The 20,120-nt window shown below is 42.6% G+C and overlaps 1 protein-coding gene across 2 annotated transcripts in view; it reads right to left on the bottom strand.

Annotated features, from left to right (window-relative positions):
* Positions 1-20,120, bottom strand: part of SYN3 (synapsin III) — a 206,236-nt gene that overhangs the window by 134,058 nt on the left and 52,058 nt on the right. For both annotated transcript variants that reach the window (XM_027715078.2, XM_027715080.2), the window contains exons 6-7: positions 7,717-7,873; positions 1,112-1,201 (exon numbers count right to left, since the gene is read on the bottom strand). In XM_027715078.2, the coding sequence (XP_027570879.1) occupies positions 1,112-1,201; positions 7,717-7,873 (247 nt within the window). The remainder of the gene's footprint in view (positions 1-1,111; positions 1,202-7,716; positions 7,874-20,120) is intronic.

The raw sequence follows: 20,120 nt of genomic DNA, 5'->3' as shown, positions 1-20,120 counted from the left end.
TGGCATTTCAAGGTATTTGGGTACCTAACGAGCACCGGTGGGATTTTTCACAAGAAACTAAATGAAATTTCCTTTGCAATTTTGAAGCTCCCACCAGGTGCCTACGTCCACTGTCAGGTACCTACACCCTGTTGTGTATTGTGGTTGGCCCACAGTATTGCAATAAGTGTGTGAGAAAAGAGGGGGGTTTAATATTTCTGAGCCTTAGTTTAACACCTCAACAACCCTCATCTTTAGGCTGCTAATTCTGCTTCAGTTCACAATCAAGTCTCGGAAATTAGCTCAGCCAGCCAGTGGCTCACATAAGGGGTCATGGTTCATACAGAGTCTCAACCAGGTGTGAAGAGCCACTAACTTGTGGATGTAAGTTAGGAGCAAAAATTCACAAAGGTCTAGTCTTCCTTTTAACCAGAGAAAACAAGAGACATGATCAGTTTTAAACAAAGCCCCTCTCTTTGCCATGTTCTCTAGGACTAAGGGCACCTACGCAGATCTCTTTGAAAGGTGCCCTAAGAGTTTGGTACAGTGCCCAGCAGCCCCCAGGGCACTGAGTGTTTAGTTGCTGACAGAAAGACTAGACTTCAGAGCCACCGTGCAAAGAAAACATTAGAAGCTGAAAAAAACCCTTTCAAGAACTCCAAGTTACTCTGACTACCTTCAAGCTGATAAATGTTTCATGCATGGCAACCACGTGGTAGACCAAGCAAACTAACATGGCGAAATAAACACCTCTTATGAACCATGTCCCAAATCATCAGCATATTTTAAGCAATTCCAGGAGCGGGGAAAATTGCTTTATCTGAATAGAGTGATGCCTTGCACTAAGGGATGAACTTTTTGTTGACTAGGTTTTACAGTGGATTTCTGGTCTAGTTTTGAGCCTGCTCTCTTGTTTGCTTCATTAGGGGTCCATACATGACCTGGGGAAGGGCTGGGCAAAAAAGGAGATTCCCAAGCGGTGCCTTTTGCTTATAACTTTTTTAGCTTGTGTTTCTCTGTAAGTAAAATTGAGACTCTTCCCATCATTCCCACCACCATCTTTTGTGCCCAACTCACATTTGTTGCTTCTTCCATCTCCATACTGGCATCAGAAGAAAGCAAAGTTACTCACCATCTGCTTATGGCTTGGGAAGAACGTTTGCTCCACGAGGGGGAACTTCTCAGGACCCAGCGAGTTGAAGATTTTAATGAGCTGAGAGAACTTGGGGTGAGGGAGGGGAAACAAAAACCAGACACAGTGGATGTCAGTGGCTTATTGTGTAACAGGCAAGTGCTTGCAAAATGTTCTGATAGTGGTGAAGGAGGTGAGAGAAACATGTTATTATGCCTTTCCCACCTTGCTTTCTTGACCTTTGCTCTTGAGAGCAGCTAGAAAATATGAAGCTGCTGTATTTACCCAAGGGCAAGCCAGCCTATATGCACAAACCTTGGACTAAGAGAGCAGAGAAGGGATTCAAGAGCCAGAAGAGGATCAGTTTGGGTTTACTTACAGATATGCTATGAACAAGATTTGCTTTCCAAATGCAGTGGGGAGAGGGTTGGGGGGCCTTTCTTGGTAGAGGATAGAGGCAGGAAATCAGTGCCACCACTTCCCATCAGAGACAAAACAAAACTCTCCCTTGGATCTCTGCCCCACAGCCAAATCAAAGCAAAGCACATTGTGCTGAAGGGAAAGAGAATTGCCAAGGGACAGCAATTACTAGAGGAAATTGCCAGTGCTACCTGGTTTGAGTGTTAGACCAAGGAAACAGGAGCCCACTGTTAATCATAACTGGCATTTATTATGAGCCAATGGTTTCCCAACAGCCCTTCATGAATAACAGGAGAAAGAGGAGTTCACCTGCAACCCCTGTCCCATCTACCAGTGAGGTCTGAGTGAGGCACCAGTCTGTGAGGATGATATCCAGAGAAAGCAGTATGTAACATAAATGGGGAAAGCAATAGTGCTGGCATTTCACATATAAAGGTGAACAATTGTCATTGTCCCCACCTGTCAGCATGAACTGCACCATTATCACCACTATCATCAGCGTTATAAACATTCAGGATTGTGCCCAACCGGACACAAAGCTTCCCATGGTAGGGCTGAGTTTTGATTTCTGTTCAGGTTCCAAAACCCCTACAGAAGTATAAGCACAACAAACTCCTGTTTTGCTTCAGCCATCTGTGAAGCAAGCAGACTATTCTATATGTTGTCTGCAGCCTCCCTGTTCAATCCATCATTGATCACTTGAAGAAAAACTCACAATTATAAGAGAGAAACTTAATAACCATGACAGAAAATGTTGCTGAGGCAGAGTTCATATACCAAAGAGAATAAGAGGTGTTATATATCCCAGAAACCTTCCAGATCTCAGTAGAAACTTAGAGTCTTTACCGTCAGGCATCTAGCCATCCTGCTTACTCTCTGAAGAGGCAGCCCTGTTACCACGGGGAATGCTGAACTGGCAGTGCTGTTGGTGAAGTGGTGAGACTGTCAACCTTTTTAAAGGGGGAGTAAAGTTGAATAAGGGCGCTTGATTATTTTCATGGGTGGTAAGAGAATAAAATGGCCGGGGATTGTTTTCTGCTGAGCTGGTAAATGGGACTGAATTCCCCATTGAGTCCTATTCGCAAAGTAGTTTAGAAACTGAATTTGGTTTCCAAGACCCCCAGAATTTTGTAAAATAAAGTTCATTAATAAAGGTTTCCAGTCTGGGCCAAGTAAGGATGGATTGTAAGCCCTTTACATGAGTTTCTTCAAGTTCCCCATCAAAGCTAGAGATGTATTAATCTTGAAGGAAATCTCTGAGTCACCTGAGGGAGCTAACACGTGGATTAAGGGAAGGAAACCGATATCTAGTGAAGAAGGGAAAGAAAAGCAAGCTCTCTTTCTTCCCAATAGCATCAGTTACTTAATCTTTTGTGTTCTGAGCACTTCTGGGCAATGGTTGGAGCCATTAAATGCACCAAATCACAACTCCAAGGTTACATTGCAGACAGACAGAGCTACTGAGCATGTTTTCTGCTGAGTAGCCGTATGAGGGCTCCTGTCCTTTTTACTTGGCTAGTCTAAGCAAAAGCATTTCTATATAAGAAGTTAAAACTTCACTTGGTGGTGGAGAAGAAATACGTCTTTGAGAGTTCAAGCTTGGTATGAGTGTAGAACAAAATGCAGTTACTGTGCAAAAAAATTAGGCTGCAAGGTGTGTGCCAGACACAGGCCACATGCTGAAGGGGTAACTGCCAGCAGATTTGCAGACAAATGCAAAGAATCTTTTTCCTAATCTCACAGATCAAAACGTGGCATTTAAGAAAATCCGCAAAACATCAAGAGGCGGCATATCCCATCACCAACACCACCACCCCCCTCACATGCATCAGCAGATAAGAGAAAAACTCCCCATGTAGAATAATTATTGTTGGCAAGGAGGGTATTGATGTTGGGGAAGGAAGACAGCTTGCTTCTCTTAACCACTTGCACTAGCCCTGCACATCGTTGAAAAGAATAATAAAGACCTGTTTTGACTAGCAAGGTGAGCAAACAGGGCTTAAAAATTAAACAAAATGAGACAGAGACAGGGAGAGAAGGAAAAACACCCTGGCTGAGAGCAGCCCATGCCCCTTGCTGCGCATGCACGCAATCCTGGTGAACCATGGACACTGTGATGTTGAGGCGATGTACGTTTATCCTAGGAAAACAGCTCAAACAAAATAACTGTGTAGCTGATAGACAGCAGTCTGACTTGTTCCTTGGGCTTCCTGTTGAAGCATGCAGCTCTTGGCTGTTGCTGAAGTAACCAGTGTTGCAGATGAGAGACTCAGACATCTGTGAGCCTTGTCAGAGGACCAAGCCTACAGAAAGGTTTGACCTTGGTATTGACCCTCATGGGACAACTCCCTCCCATTTTCTCTTTTTTTACCAGTTTTTAGGGACAGATATTGACAAAGAGACACCCATGTTACATGGTACAGCAGCCTCTTAGATACCTGATAACAGGGCTCAAGTAACATCTACCAATGCAGATGGGTAGGAATGTTACTGTGAGCAGCTCAGCTAGATATAACTGCCCCTTCCACACTTTGGCATCAGTTCTTACTTTCTATGATTCCACTGGTTTTAGTGATATTCCATCCAGACCACAGAGCAAGACATGGGGCAAGGCAATGTGGCACAGCCTGGGTTTAGGTACCTGGAACAGGTAGGCAAGTGAAATGTCTTGGCCTAACTGGTTGGACATCTAGAGTTACGTGCAGGGAGTCTTTACATAAATAAAAAGATCCATTAAGATCTCAAGACCTTTTGTATATTTTGAAAGTGCCTAGGTCATTGGGGAGTCTATATCCCTTGACGGTCAACAACAGTTTGGCTGGGATTCCCTGGACTCTGGAGGTGACTGTCTTCAAAATTTCATGTTTCCTGCAGCTTTACAGATACAAGGTTGCTTTGCAATTGCAGACATTACCTGCACGTAATGTGAATACTGCTCAGAACATTCTTCCCACCATATTTTGGGTTGTAACTTTTGTAACACAAAAATTGTTATTAGTGGTTGAAGCATTGTGCTTAGTGTGCTAGTAGCATTATTTCTCAATAGTTCTGGAAGCATCATAAAACTTAGATTTGTTAGATGTTTCTCTGTGTGTGTGAAACCCCTAGAAGACTCTTTTTTTTTTTTTTCTCCCAGAAACATCTAATTCAAACTGTGCCTGTGTTTAATGCAAATTTTAACGTTTGAAGAAATTTGTGTATTGCAGTACTGGAAACCTGGCAAATGTCATTAAAAATGGGGCTGTATGTTTGAGTAAACTCAAACCCAAACTCAGCTGATTGTAATTAGAGTTGCTGAGAATAAAACATGGTTGCAAATTGCCAAGGAAGAACAGTCTCACTTCCATCCCCCTCCACAAAATCATAAACATTTCTATGAAATGGAACCATTTTTGGAAAAAATAAAAAGCGAGAGTGAAAAGCACATTTCCCAGAGGTATTTAGTTTCATTTCTTCTTGTATCTCAACTGTTTTCTAGGTTCAAAAAGTTTCCAGTAATCTTTGTTAAGCAGATTCCTTATTTCAAGATGCCTGTTTTGCAATCAGAGTGGAACGTGCACCGAAGTGTCCCTATCTCTCACTTCCCAACTATTGCAAACCCCAAATTTTCTGAATCTGCTGTAGGTGAAGCTTTTTGCCCTCAAATGCCCTACTGTAATCTCTACCTGAGGTTCAACCTGATAAAATTTCAGTGGTGCCAAATGCCATCTGAGCTCTTAGATTACTTAGTGCGTTACAGTCACTGGTTTGGAGGGTGATGTGTATGTAGGGGCAGTAGGGAAAGGAGGCATTCTGAAAACTTGTTTTAATTGTTTACAAGTGGTTTCCTTGACTCTTCTGGGAAGGTTTTCTGAGCCAGCTGTATTCCCTGTAAGGAAAGCATGGCACTACCAGACCCAGAGTAGCCAGAGCCAAGTTGCTGGCAGAGCCAAGTTCTCCCACACTGCCTTTCTTTCTTTTTCTTTTTCTTTCTTTCTTTCTTTCTTTCTTTCTTTCTTTCTTTCTTTCTTTCTTTCTTTTTCTTTCTTTCTTTCTTTCTTTCTTTCTTTCTTTCTCTCTTTCTTTCTTTCTTTCTTTCTTTCTTTCTTTCTTTCTCTCTCTCTCTCTTTCTTTCTTTCTCTCTCTCTCTCTCTTTCTTTCTTTCTCTCTCTCTCTTTTTTCTTTCTTTATTTATTTGTCTTTTTTAATGTGCTTAGTTTGTTTGTGTTCTTTTATTTTAGATTCCTAAAAATAGGCCTTTCACATCTTGAGGTTTCTGCACACCATCAAAAATGTAATTAAAAGGCATGAGTTGAAATATGTCAACTAAGCCCTCATTGACTCAACCCCAAAGTCAGATGGATTGGACCACATGATTGTCAGCAAAAGGCAGTGTAAATGTGGAGGCTTTTTGTCTGGTTACCAGGGTCAATGCACTTGTGTGTTTAGGACCCACTGTCAGAAACAACATGAAGGTATTGAACTGAGTCTGGAGGTGATTTCTCTCTCCTCCTCTTTCCGCTCCCAGCAACCCTTATCATTCAAATGAGAACTGAGGTCAAGTGTGTATAATCCACCTATACGGTGATGGCAAAGTGAGATTGCTCTCACTACTCTTATTACTGCACTGGAACATCTTTGGAAAAGACGGGATCTTGCTTTTGGTCTCAACAAACCCCACAAATGTTATAAAAGGGATGAAAACTGAGAAGACTCTGTCCATTACACTGGTATCATTTTAGTAAGAAATTAGTTAAATCCAACACTGCTCAGTCATGGAAATAAAATTCTGAGTCATTACAGACCTCACCTGGGTTTGGGCTACCAGTGAACACACTGAAGACTAACAGGATATTTATTTCAAGGAGAAAACAACAATAACAAAACACTTAATTAGGTGATGAGGATGATAGTTATGACTTCCTATAAACATTCCATCTCACCCCAAGTTAAATTTATGCAATAAGAGAATTCCTGAAAATGCATCTAAAAGTTTTCCATGGGGGCATAGTGGAAAGTCCCATCTCCTTCTCACATCCATATAGCTGTAGTTCCCTGCTTCAAACCTAGGATGCATCCTCCTTCAGACATCCACCTGCTCCAGTATGGGGTCTTTCATGGTCTGTAGGTGAGTATCTGCTCCACCATGGACCTCCATGGGCTGCAGGGGGGCAGCTGCTTCACCATGGTCTTTACCATGGGCTGCAGAGGAACCTCTGGTCTGGCACCTGGAGCACCTCCTCACCGTCCTTCTGCACTGACCTTTCTGTCTGCAGAGTCGTTTCTTTCACATATTTTTACTCCTCTCTCTGCTACTCTTTCTGCAGCATATTTTTCCCCCTTTAACTCTGTTCTCCCAGAGGTGCTCCCAAGGTTGCTGATGGACTCAGCCTTGGTCCATCTTGGAGCTGGCTGACATTGGCTCTGTCAGACATGGCAGAAGCTTCCAGAAGCTCACAGAAGCCACCCCTGTAGCCTCTCTGCTACTAACATGACAATGCAAGCCCAAGCCAACATGTTTTCCCCTTCCTTCTGCCTCTTTCTCAGGTCTTTGTTATTCTATATTCCCTTTTCTTTCTTAGACCTAGTTGAAAGATTAGCCTCTCTAACTTTCTTGTCTTTATTTTCAGCTAATTTCCTCACAATGAAACAGCACCCAGAAAAAGCGGGAAGAGAAGACAAGTGCAAGGTGCACTCCTGCAAGGAGTGCATGGTCTAAGGCTGGGGCACCTGGGTACCACAAGTATGCATCTAACAAAAGATGCTAGAAATAGTGTAGTTCAGATGCCTTCTAAACCAGTAAATGATAAATTTTTTTTTAAGGTAGCTTTATCTTTTTTTTTAGTCAGGACAAGAATATGTTGTTATTGATCTGATATTATTAATCTATTAATCTACTCTGTCTTACAAGACATCTAGGTGTTGGTGTACTGTTAGCTGTTTGTGACCCTTTAGAGTTGGGACAAGTGAAATGTCTTAGGGTGAAGAAATAACACCTTGATACAATTAGAGGCTGATAAAGAAGTAATGCTAGTAGTTTTTTTTCCCCAAGAATTCCCAGCTGGACTCCTAAGGTTGTTTAGATGGTGGTTTTAACCTAAAGAGACAAATTCCTATGAAAGAGACGCAGCTGAGTTTGGTGCTTTATCGACACAGGATATCTTCTTTGCAGTGTTGACGTGCAGTAGAGCTGGATCGTCACTTACCACCCAGGGCTTGCTGCAGAAGTTGTAGATGGAGTAGAGGGAGTTGACTGTGTGGATGCCACCATACTGGAGGCCGATGATGAGGCTGCGGAAGTCTTCTCCCAGTGCCATGCTGTAGGCATGCTGCCGAATCAGGACGAAGTCCGGCTTGAAGGACCTGGAAGAAATGAGGGGAGTGATGTTTTGCTTTGAAATGCTCAGCAACACTTCCAGCCTCTCCTTGTTTCTTTTCAATCCTTCCCCTTTCTTTTCACTAACACATGTTGTTTTTCTCTGGGCCTCTCCTCATGGGTTGCTTGTGTTAGAAGGTAACAAACAAAACCAAACCAAACTCCTAGCCATTAAAAAAAAGAAAAATCCAACATAGCTGCAAGTGTGAGAGCATAGAAACAGGCCAAACAGATTTTCTGCAGTTTTCTTGTCACTCAGACGTGCATAGGAATGAGCCCCAACTGGAGCCAAGGGTCATAAATTCACTGATGGGGGGATTCTCTTTTCTTTCTAAAAGCTTGGCCATAGTTGGCAAGCTCATTGCAATGTGCAAAGCAGATGAGAGAGCAAGTTTGTTTCCTGATGATTGAACTCGATATTGAAGCAATGCCCAGTGGGTGGGAAGATCATAAAGGATTTCAAAAAGCTATCCTACCATCATTGACATACATTCCCCCTTTAATCAGTTTAGTACGTACGCAGCACATCTCAAGCTCTTATGGATATGAGTCAACAAGCGAAGGGTAGGCATGGTACTATAATTAATCAAATGAGCAGAGCCCCTCATACAGTGCTGTGACTCATGGCAGGGACTTCCAGAATATTATTTAGCAAGATTAGAGCTGGGACTCCTATGGTTCAACAGCAGCAGCTCTCAGCAAATGCACAGAAAAGTGAGGCCCTTTCCAGGTAAGCCAACAGGCAACAGATTATCTTTCAAGCAGGCAGATTTGATTCCTTGCTGACGCTGTGTCTTTGGAGCCATTCAAAAATCTCTGGAAATAGTCCCTGGAAAGAAGCTGTTCCCAAAATGGTGCTCAGCAGTTCATTCTCAAAGGCATGGAAGGGGCTTTTCCACTGAAATGGGATTATTTTATACATTAACAGAGGTTGTGTCAAGGACATCAGAAAAATTTCCATGTTGTATTAAAGATTTTCTGAGAAATGAACTCTGTAACCAGGTTCCATTACCTCACTATCCTTGAACATTTTCCTTGCTAAGAGACTATAATTTCTATCCTTTGGATGTATGAGCTGGAAATACTTTGGATTTATAGCCCCTATTTATATTTCCATCATTCAGGCAGGGAAATCTGAGATGGTGATTCTGGGCCAGATTGTGGCAACAAACAGTGTTGTTGCCAGTTTTGTTGTTTCAAAGCTGTTCATTTTGTTTGTTGGCCTTGGACTTTTGTTATTGCCCACCTGAGACATGGTGAAGAGCATGCTCAGCTTTTGTGATGCAAGAGGCCAAGCTTTGGAAATGTTGTGATTCCCTCCCGTGGAGTTTTTTTAAACGCGAGCATGTTCCCTAATGTACTTGGCACCAAAGGTGGTGCTTTCCTCCAGCAGTGAGATGAATAATGAGCATCAGGAGGCCTGTGCTATCGCTGTGCAGCTGATTTATGGACCTCCCTGGTGTCAATGGGGATGAGGGAAGCGGTGATCCCCTGCTGAGAAACAGCAAGAGAATACAAATTTTGGAAAGCTTGAGCTGCTCCATTCTGCTGGACTTGCTGTGTAGAAAGTATCCTGGAGGCAGGCAAGGGTCCTCAGGAAGGATTAACCAGCTTCCTATAATCATGGTTCAATATCTGTGCTGAGTTACTGAGCAGTTGTGGTACCTGGAGGACTGGGAGCTCGCGTTTCCTCATCCAGCTTTCTGAGTGTATGAGGAAAAAACGGTCCCTGTTACAGGTCAAGTCTTTCCCCAGACTTGACTTGTGGAACAGCATGTACTGAGTTTTCACCAGAGTGCTTCAGACCATTGGTCTGGCCTCCTCAGAGGAAGCAGCACTACTTGCCCCTGAACCTCCTTTCCAACACCCTGGATGGGGATGTGGTGCTGTGGTGGGGAGGAAGGATGCAATGAGTATGGCCAGCTTTGTGGGGAAGACACACAGTGGCTGGGTAACTGCCTTCAGTGCCTTTATTTCTGCCAGCCAAAAACTCAGGAAAAAAAGCTCTTGTCTTTTCAGGTCCTGGCAGAGTTTCTCCACTTAGAAGATGGACATAAGAATAGAGAACTAACATGGAAAAGCCTATTCTCAAACTCTGTGTCCTGTAGGAAGACAGGGCACTCTCTCGTGCAGCAGATGAGGAGTGATTCTCTAAAGTGAAAGTGGACACTGAATTCCTGTTTTGATCTGTGAATATTCCCATGGAGAACAAGGCAGTGTAGTGCCAGACCTGGGACTGACTACGAATAAACATCAGCTGGAGAGCCCCAGATCCTGTAATGCAGAAACAGAAATCGGTGGCAAAATGAGAGGCGAGGGGCTAGGAAGGATAGCAGGTAGTAAAAGGGAAATGAATAATCATGGTAGGAGTGGTGGCATGAAAACTGACTAACTAGAGATACTAGTGATCTGGTGAGAAAAGAGCTTATTTGCTTCACATGAGGATTCTTGTTTTTTTGGTAGAAGATTACTTTTGCAAGCTACTGCTCATTCTCCAAGTGTAAAGCTTAAGCTAACAGAGCAAGCCTTGGATTTGGAACAGCTAGTAGCATAGATGTTTTCTTTGCTGGTTCAAGCCAATAACATCTCCCATGTCAGAAAGTTGAAATCCCTGGCAGACACATGGGTTAGGCAGAAGTCACACATTTGAAACACCATTGCTAAAACCTTTGGATGAGCCAAACTCAGTAGCACCTACTGTGCTGAGGTCTCTAAGCACCTGTCTAGTAGGACTAGGGGAACTATGGCAGGAGCAGGTACCTTTGCTCTCCACTGCCTCCATGGCTTCCCTCACTCCATCTAAACCTTCAAACCGATGTTCAGATGACCATGAGTGGTCTTGAATAAAACTGTACCTATTCCTTACTAAAGGCATATCATGGGAATTGGTTTGGTCAGAAAAGGAATACATGAGACTCCATTCAAACATCAAGTGGGCAGGGAGATGGGATAGGTAAATAGAACTAAAAGTAAACCACAGGTTTAAAACATATCACTAGTAATCTGTGCTCTGCATGTTGGTGCAGTGCTGTTCCTGGGCTGTGTAGAACCTGCCTGAAGTCTTGAATCTTCCTGAGCATAGCCGCCAGATGGATGATACTCCTGGGAGAAAGCTGGAGCCCATCTTTGACCACAAACAAAAAAGAAGCCCTTTTCAGACCTCAAGAGCTCAGTTATCATTTGAGTTTGGCTTCCGGCACTACCCAGGAAAATGAAGACCGCTAAAATGTACGTAGTACCTTCTCAGAGTGGCTTACAGACAGAAGAATCCTTCGTTTAAAAGAAACAAACAAACAGAGAAAAAGCCAGGATGCTGGAAAAAAATAATTTTCAGATTGAAATAGCCAGTGAGATTTCATTTTCCTCTGGAATGAAAAGGTACTTTTACTTCAGCTCATGTTGCCACAAGCGGTGGCCTCTGCCAAACATGGCATGAGCCTTTCAGTGCTCCGAGTGGTGAATAAATGAACCAGACACCCCCAGAGTGAAGCAGCCCCCCACAGGTCCCTGTGGCTTTCCTCCCTTTGCAGTAAGTTGCCTCCTTCTCCCAGGTGCCAACCAAGGCCCATGGTATTTGCTCAGCCTGTCTCTGCCTAGTGTCTGGCTGGGAAGCTGCTAGTGCTGCCAGTCCTGAGCCTGGATTGGATACTGCAGTGCAGGATGCTCATCTGCATTTAACTAACTCTTTTTCAACTTGTTCCAATGTCTTTTAGCAGTCTTTTTTCTTTCTTAGCGGTAAAACTATATTTTCAGAGACAAACCAAATTATAAAGCCTGGACCCAAAATGTCTAATAGGAAGAGATCCAACTGTAGAATATAATTTCCTAGGTTGGACCCATCTACCCTTAAATCTGTGACAGTATTAGCTGTCTTGGAAATAGTTTTGTCAGAAATGGGGAAATATAAAACAATTTAAGGGATTCTGATGTTAAATATGGAAGTCAAATATCTCAGAAGCAGCAGTAGCTGTTCTGGTGACCATGTGTCTAACTTCTTTCATTATGAGAAGAGGATTAGCTCTGAAAAGATCATCAATAACATTTCTGTGCAGAAAGCAGAGCCCTGGCCTGCTTTGTGGGAGAGAAGATGATGACAGCAAATCCTGCTGGGAGGTTTCATGCCTTAAAGAGATCTCCTATTTCTTTTTTCTGTGTATAACCATAAGTCTGGCTTGCTTCTTGGTCCTTCAGCTTTCCTCACTGAAATGCAAATAGATTCACGACCATGAAGAAGGAACACACAAGAATAGATTATTTGTATCAGAACTAGTGTGATCAGCACACTAGGTCATCCCACTGTACTCAGCACTGCTGGGGCTACACCTCAGATACTGTGTTTAGTCTTCGGGCCCTCACTAAAAGAAAGACATTGAGGTGCTGGAGTGTGTCCAGAGAGGAGAACAAAGCCACTGAAGGTTGTACTGAGGTGGGGGTTGGTCTCTTCCACAGACAACAAGTGAGAGAACAAGAGGAAATGGCCTCAAGTTGTGCCAGGGGAGGCTTAGTGGATATTAGAAAAAATTTCTTCATGGAATGAGTTGTCAAGCATTGGAACAGGCTGCCAGGGAAGTGGTTGAGTCACCTTCCCTTGAAGCATTCAAAATGTGCATGGATGTGGCACTTAGGGACATGGTTTAGTGGTGAACATGGCAGTGTTGGGTTAACAGTGGGACTCAACCGTCTTAGAGGTCTTTTTCAACCTTAAGAATTCTATGATTCTTTTATTGCCAAAATACCTTTTAATGACCCCTCCACTGTGAATAATCACTTGTAGCCAAAGAGTAGACTTGCTTTATGCTTTAGCACCGTGATGGGTTTAGAGAGCTTTTTGCCAATGTTGTGGGAAAAGGAGGGACTCTCCTGTTTTCTTTCTTAAAGACTGCCAGTCTTACAAGACACCTTGTCCTTCAAATCAGTACAAAAATATCTTCCCAGGACATTGAAGACACATATGCTCACTTCAGGTTCTATCTACCCTCCATTATTCAAGAGGCTTAATTCAGCTTTCAGACACTTCCCAGTGATCAACACATTTTGACTAAGTTCCGTTCCAAATCCTTCTCTATCTGGTTGGCATGACACAGAGAGGAAGAAAAGTACATAATTAAGCAATATGATACAACAATCTTTGCATTATTGGCAATTAATGGAGCCTTCAGGGAAGCTTCTGAGGCACAATTCCAAGCCATAAGTGGCTACAACTACATGAGAAGCACAATAATCCCTCGAACTGTGCAGTGCCTCAGGTGTCTGATAGGTAATAGAAAATGGCATTTACAAATAGGAACAAGTTCTTTTTGTGCTTTAATTGGGTGTTAAAAGTATTGTTATCACATTACTGAAAATTAATATGAAATCTATGACATTTTCACTTATCATGATGTTAGATCTAACATTATCTTGGATGTTGTAGTAAAGTGGGAAATTTCCTAAGAACAAAAAGTCACTTCAGTCAAAACCTCATGTCATATTTTCCACAGAAAGAAACAAAACCTGATGAAGTTATTCGAAGAAGGAATGAATGTGACTACTTATATGAATAAGATGAAATGGAACTTGCTTTACAGAAACAAAAAAGCCACATAGAATAAAGAATGATCTCTCTTTACCAGGTTGGAGGAGAGAAACAGGATGTCTTTCAGGACATTGTAATAGATAACGGTTGGGGAAAAAACATGGCGTGTGTGAGAGATCAGTTTAGCAAATGCAGCAGGAACCAGGAATCACGGTTGCAGTAGGACCAATACCACTATATGCAGACAGGGACAACCTGGAAGATGCTCTGATTTCCTTCTCAGCCACAGATCAATGCTCAACTAACCATGAAATCATGTCACATACTCTCTGAACTGTCCTGTGGCAGTCTAAAAAGTCTGCAATATATTTTACTTCTAAACTGATCAACATTTACAAGGAAAAGCATGTGGACTTGGACAATGCCTGAATGTAGTAACAACCATACCTGCCAATGGCAACTTGCCTTCAAAATTTCTGTGACCCAAAGCTTTTACAGAAGGCGATCCAAATACTTTCTGACATCACAGAATAAGGTCATAGAATAATTTAAGTTGCCTGATGGCTATAGGTGGATCCTTCTCAGCCTTCTCTTACAGACTGAACAAAGCCACCTCAGTCTCTCCTTGGGTGTCTTTAGTCCAGTTCAAGGAGCTTGGAGGCCTTTCACACAACTCAGTCCAATCTGTCAATGCCTTTCTTGTACTAGTGAGCTCACAGCTGGACACAGTACTCCAGATGTGAACAGTATCTCATTAGCTACATGCTTGCTAATGCCACCCAGTGAGCCATAGGATTTCCTCCCTGCATGAGCACACAGGATCTCCACGTCCTTTTGTACAGAGCTGTTTTCTCTTCTGTTATTCCCCACCAGTACTGGGGTTATTTCTTCCTCCCCTCAAGACTTTGCAATTGTCCTTACTGAACATCATGAGCCATGAACCATGGCTCATTTCCCCAGTTACTGAGGTCCCTCTGAATAGCAGCTCTACCCTCTGACACATCTGTCATTGTCCCCCTCCCGCAACTTGTTTGCTGAGGCTCCACTCTGCCCCAATATAATGTCATTAACAAAGATCCATCTTGATCAGTACAGTGCAGGTGCAGCAGGAATTGTCCCTTTGCTTCTCTGTTTGCCATTCCCTGGAAGAAGCCTTAATAAAAAGCCATGTGGAAAGGTGGCAAATTACAGTACAGTTGGAAAAAAAAAAGAGAGTTGATCAAGACTGAAACAATCTACAACAGTCTTTAATCATTCTTGCATTCAGTCCAGGATTAATTAATTAGTGAGTGCTCTAGACCCTGACAGCACATTCCTTATTGGAATGAATTACTGTAAATGCAAAAAGGTTAAGGGAGAAGTTTAGTCTCTGAGATGCTCCCCACCCTGGTCTGCTCAGAGTGACTTTTGCTTTCTGGCAGCTGCCTGCACACCAAATGTTTTCCCCATAACTGTCAGCATCCTGCCCGCACGTCGGCTGGGCGCCAGCTGCTGGGGAGGTGAAGGGGGACATTATTCATCTGGGAGATCAGGAAACCCCAAAGGGAGAAGCAGGCCTCCAAGCAGCTGTTTAGCAGCAGGAGCTGAGGTGGAAGTAACTGAGAATAAATACATAAATAGTCACACCCCAACTCTTTTGTAGTTTCTGCTCAAAAAAATATGAGCCACAGGGACAGATAGGTGAAGAGAGGGGAGATATTAGTTAAAAACAAAGTTAGATCATCCCCCATGTGGGAATAATATCTCAGTTTATAAATGTTTACTGGAGGTGTTAAATTTCTTCATATGTAACTGCAGCTTGCCAGGGTTAACCCTGTTAGGTACCTTGCCCCAGCTCATTGACTCTGCAGGGTATTTTGGTGAGGGAAGTGGTCATTTGGCATATTGGTCTTTTGCCTAATCTGAAATTTCAAAAGCTTACAGGTTGTTACACACACTTCTCCATTACATTTACAGATTGCCATGCCATCAGTACAAAAAATACTGCCCAAGTGTTTCTCAGTGTTGAATACATGGCACATATTTTACTCTACCACATGGCACTTTCTGTGAAACTGGGGAGAACCATGAGTTCAACATATTTTTCCATCTGGCTTCTAGAAACCTAGACTCTCCCAATCAGTTTCTGCCATTTCTTTCTCCCATCAGCATCTTCACAGAAAATTGTAGAAATTTGCTTTGGAAGTAATAAAAAAATTAAAAAAAAATAGAAAAAAGACATTCTAAAAAAGAGCCTAGTTAGGTCAAGAATTAAATTAAAGAAGACAGGGACTAGAGAGAGCTTGGAGTTCCTCTTTGGCACAAGCTTCCTGGAACTTGAGAAGCTGGAAAGTTACCTACTGCCTATCAATACTTCCTATATCAGTGTCCAGGGACAGTAGCTACTCCAGTGACTTTCCTGGATGTTCTCCCTGTAGAAGAATTGCAAGAAACCACCAACTCTTGTGAGCAAATAGTCCTTGAGAGACAAGAAAACATCCTTCTAGGAATGTGCCACTACTGTGTGATGAGAAAGCATGGCCTCTGTAGGTTAGAAAACCTACCTGCCCTTTTCAGGGAACTGCTTGTTAATGGACCTGTGAGTGAGTGAGCCTACTGGGATGGGAAAAGGTGCAGTGGGCAGTGGACAGTGTCCTCACTGGACTTTAAACAGTCTTTCATTCTAGGGCAGACAAATCTTTTTAGCCAGAGTATTCATCTCCTGGGGTCTGCAGGAATAGCAGGAAAACACCTGTGGGCTGTCTAGTTTCTTCTCCACTTCTCCCACGGAAGAGGATTTGCTTCCTCATGCTGAGGTTGTATGGCAGCTTGCAGTATAAAAATATGCTTGGGGAAAAAAAGCACTTTCAGGGATTTTTTGCGTGGTTATTCAACAGGCTACTGCCCTGTTATCAGCGCACAGAGCATCGTAGAAGCACTGAATCAGCTGGAACCAGCGGGAAAGTCAGTGTTAACTGCAGGAATGAATGGGCTTGTATGGGCGAACTGGAGAATTCACTGACCCCAGAACGGCTGTGAGTTGCAAGGGCATATCACTCAGGGCAAGCAGGGTGAGACATACACATTACACACATGGGCCAAATTCAGGCAAGGCCTGTAGGGCTAAACATCACTCTATGACAGAGGGACTTCCCCAGAGCAAGACTTTGTCCTCAGCGCTCCTTTGCTGTTGTTTTGGACATGCCTTTCCTTTTGCCAGGGTCATTTCTCCACTCAGGTTCCTCCCCATTTCAGATCCTAGTCTGTCAGCTGTTGTCTGCACCATGATGTTGTGGTGAGGCTGCATACCACACTGTGAGTGGTATGGCCACCACTGTGGTAGGTCCCATGCAGACATGAAAGTGTGTTTTCTCCCTTGGATGATCAGCCCCAATAGCAAAAGAGGCAGCTCTACAGGGAGACAGGAGATGAGAGCAGTCTGGTGCGTGATTAATTTATATCCTTAAAAGTCTGAAATGCTCCCAAAGATATTAGTATTCCCCAGGTAAGAAAGTTGTCCAGATTTTCAACATATCCCTGTCTTATTTCCATGTCTACTGGAATTAATAGCTGAAGGATTGTAAAGCCCAAAATTCAAACATGTGACTGGATTTAATCATTAATACAGAACCTAAGATCATAGTTTGGGAGTCTAAGTGTTGTTGTCAGAAGCAGAGAGAGCCCAAATTCTCATTTATATACTAAGACACTTTTAAAATATCCTGAAAGCATAAATGCACCTCAGAGTGGGTACAGAGCCAGCACTGACAGCCTCTTCACGCTGAGAAAATATTGATATGAAGGACCCTTCAGAGAAATGAGTCTTCAAATCCCATTCCTTACACCTAATGCCAGTAGAGGTGACACAGCCCAAAAGCTTGAAAGAGTAAATTAGGGTTTTAAAAGCAGGCATAAGCCCGCATTTGTTTTTTCACGTTCTTTAGTAGTCCAGCCATTGCACCCAGAAATAACTCCATTTCTCCGCTGAAAGAGTTGCTATCTTTAAGTTGGTGAGGGATCCTCTGGGATGAATAAGCGCCACCTCCTGCTTCCCATATTTGATTTTTCACTGGGGAAGGGTCTGCTACCAATTTTACCTAAATAAATGCTGGGGTAATAAGGAACAACGTCCTGGCTGAGCCTAACACCGCTCCTGGTGCCCAGCTCATTCCACCACAGTGTCCTCAGTCAGGGCACGTGTTACAGGGCACTGAAACAGGAAAGTGCTTGCTAAAGACTGTAGTAGGTACTACATGGCCAGCTCTTTGTCTTCTAACTCTGAAGAAAATGTGCTGAATAGGCTGATAGAGCCTTTGCATAACATGGTGGAACTCAGAACAGAAACCACACATGCAGTTTTTTAGGTTTGTTAGATGATAGCCTTTGTCTACAGTAGCACATTTTGCTGATACTATTTCAAATCGCCCCCCCCTCCAGATGTGCAGAATTTAGAAGCTAAAAAAAAAGGAGCTGGAGACTCAGAATATTGTTACTGTAAAACTAAATTCTTGGAGCCACACTTGTTTTAAAAATCAGGCAAGCAGAGTAATGCCTGGTTTCAGTTATTTTGTTTGATAACTTATTTATTGCTACTTGTTTCAAGATACACAGGCTAGTAGTCATGGAGGTCTGTACACTTCCACTTTCTTTTTTTTCCACTTTAATTGTCAGAGATTGTGGGTTTTTTGTTGGGTTGTTTTTTCGTTGTGGGTTTGGGGTTTTTTTTAATAAATTTGCCTGAGGCAAGTGGTAAATGTAGAGCTTTAAGGACTGTTATACCTTCTTATTAGGGGATTTATCTTCCAGGTAAAAGAACCACAAGTCTTTCCTGGTGCACATTCAAGTCAGTTGGCATGGGGTCTAAAAGAGTGCCATAACTCCAGGGTGTCAGAAAGCATCAAGGGATCAGCAGAGAGAGAGAGCTTTGTTTTAAATGTGCAATACACCGTTTCCAGTTCAAAGAAGGAATTAGGAGACCTGCTCCAAAATGACAGCATTTAATAGGCTACTAAATTGTTAGATAGCTTATCAGATAATGTAACGTCAAACTGGAGAGAATGGCCCAGTGGTTGCTTTATATTAATATTAATAATTGTTCTTTTAAAAAATATTTATTATTTAATTGATTTCAAATCTACTGGTTTGTAGTACATTCAATGCCTTTCCACTAAACTTACATGTTCTGTTGCCCTCCCTGTGAAGAGGAGAGTGAAGCAGGCAGGGCTCCTATGGGGGGGATCCCAAATGTGCTTGTTAGCAAGATGCTGTCATATTTACCTTCCTATAGCTTTTCAGTGGGATTTGCAAGGACTTTGGGGGTTCAAAAAACATGATTATTATATTTCATCATCTAGAAACATTATGACTTGTGACTGAATATTTTGCTTAATAATTAACAGACGTTTAATAAGTGATGGAAAAAAGATGTCAGCAGCAGCAGGGTTGGTGCATACTTGAGTTGAAGGTGTCCCCCGTGGCATCTCCCCGTAGCTGGACACTCTGAAGGGTGTCTGTGGCCAGGCAGGACATGTCTGTGGGTGGAATCGGGGGACTTGAAGGGAGTGAGAAGCAGCTGCACCCACGTGGATGGGCTGAGGGGGCTCCACACAGCTCAGTAGCCGTTTGCTCCACAATTCACTTTCTAAAGTGAAGAAGAGTTTTTATTTCTGTACCTTCTAAAGTATTGCTAGGAATGGCTGTGGAAGTTGGCTGGCCTGAGCTCTTAAACTTGTTGAACTGGGCATGCCAAGGGCACATCAGCACAGTCTGTAAACAAACATCTGCTGCTTGTAAGGACTATGGTGTGTAACACACATACGCCATATAAATCCTGTATCTAAGTATGTATTTACCAAATCCACTTCCCACAACACAAATATGTCTTTACACACGCAGAGATGAAAACAAAAAAACCTGAACTAATGCCATTGATAAAAAGATGCATTTCATATATAAATATACACTCGAAAATGCTAGCTGGGCTACTTGTATATTCACTGCGAGCAGAAAAACGAACACCATGCCCCAGACACTCTTGTGAAATAAATTTTGTCTTCAGTTTCAGTTTAATAGCCCAAGATCTTTCTGCCAGATGTACGAATGTCTTTGGGAGGAAAGACGCGGGAAGGAAAATGAAGATGTGATCAACCTAGGAAATGGTTCTTGGGAAACCTTCCAGCATCATGAGCAAGTGAACACAGGAGTGCATTAGCACAGCACATTGTGTGATGAATGCTCCAGCAGCTGGTTCATGAGACAGAAGCAGACATTTGTGGGACAAGAGAAAGCAAATGTATGTAACAGACACAACTTTAAAAGTTTTTAGCAGAGGCTCATGAAATTAAACCAAAGAACGAATGGAGACCACAGTCATAGCTAATTGACAGTGACAAGTTTTGCTTTGCACTGTTTGGACTGGAAATGACATCTTGAAAAATTAAACTTAGGTCAGCACGCTCAGAATAACTGTTTTTCAGCTGTTCTAATAATCCCTTTCAAAAACATCACTGCATGCTGTATTATGTGTCTCTATCTCTAATTTTGAACTAGGAGCAAACAGACAAAAGGATTGATTAAATGTGTGAACCATATTAAACTCAAGATGCTGAATACACCAAAAAGTGCAAAGGAATTATACAAACAGAAGTGGAGTGGCAAGAAAAATTAATTTGGAATAGCAATGAGATTTCAACACAAACAAAGAAAAGCTATTGTATCAAAGATGAAATGTACTGTTGTGA

Source organism: Pipra filicauda, unplaced genomic scaffold (genome assembly GCF_003945595.2).
Source record: "Pipra filicauda isolate LSUMZ 115617 unplaced genomic scaffold, ASM394559v2 scaffold201_size1378038_pilon, whole genome shotgun sequence".
Taxonomy (NCBI): domain Eukaryota; kingdom Metazoa; phylum Chordata; class Aves; order Passeriformes; family Pipridae; genus Pipra; species Pipra filicauda.
Note: the sequence above shows the minus strand (reverse complement) of the source record. Positions and strands in the feature narration are given on the sequence as shown.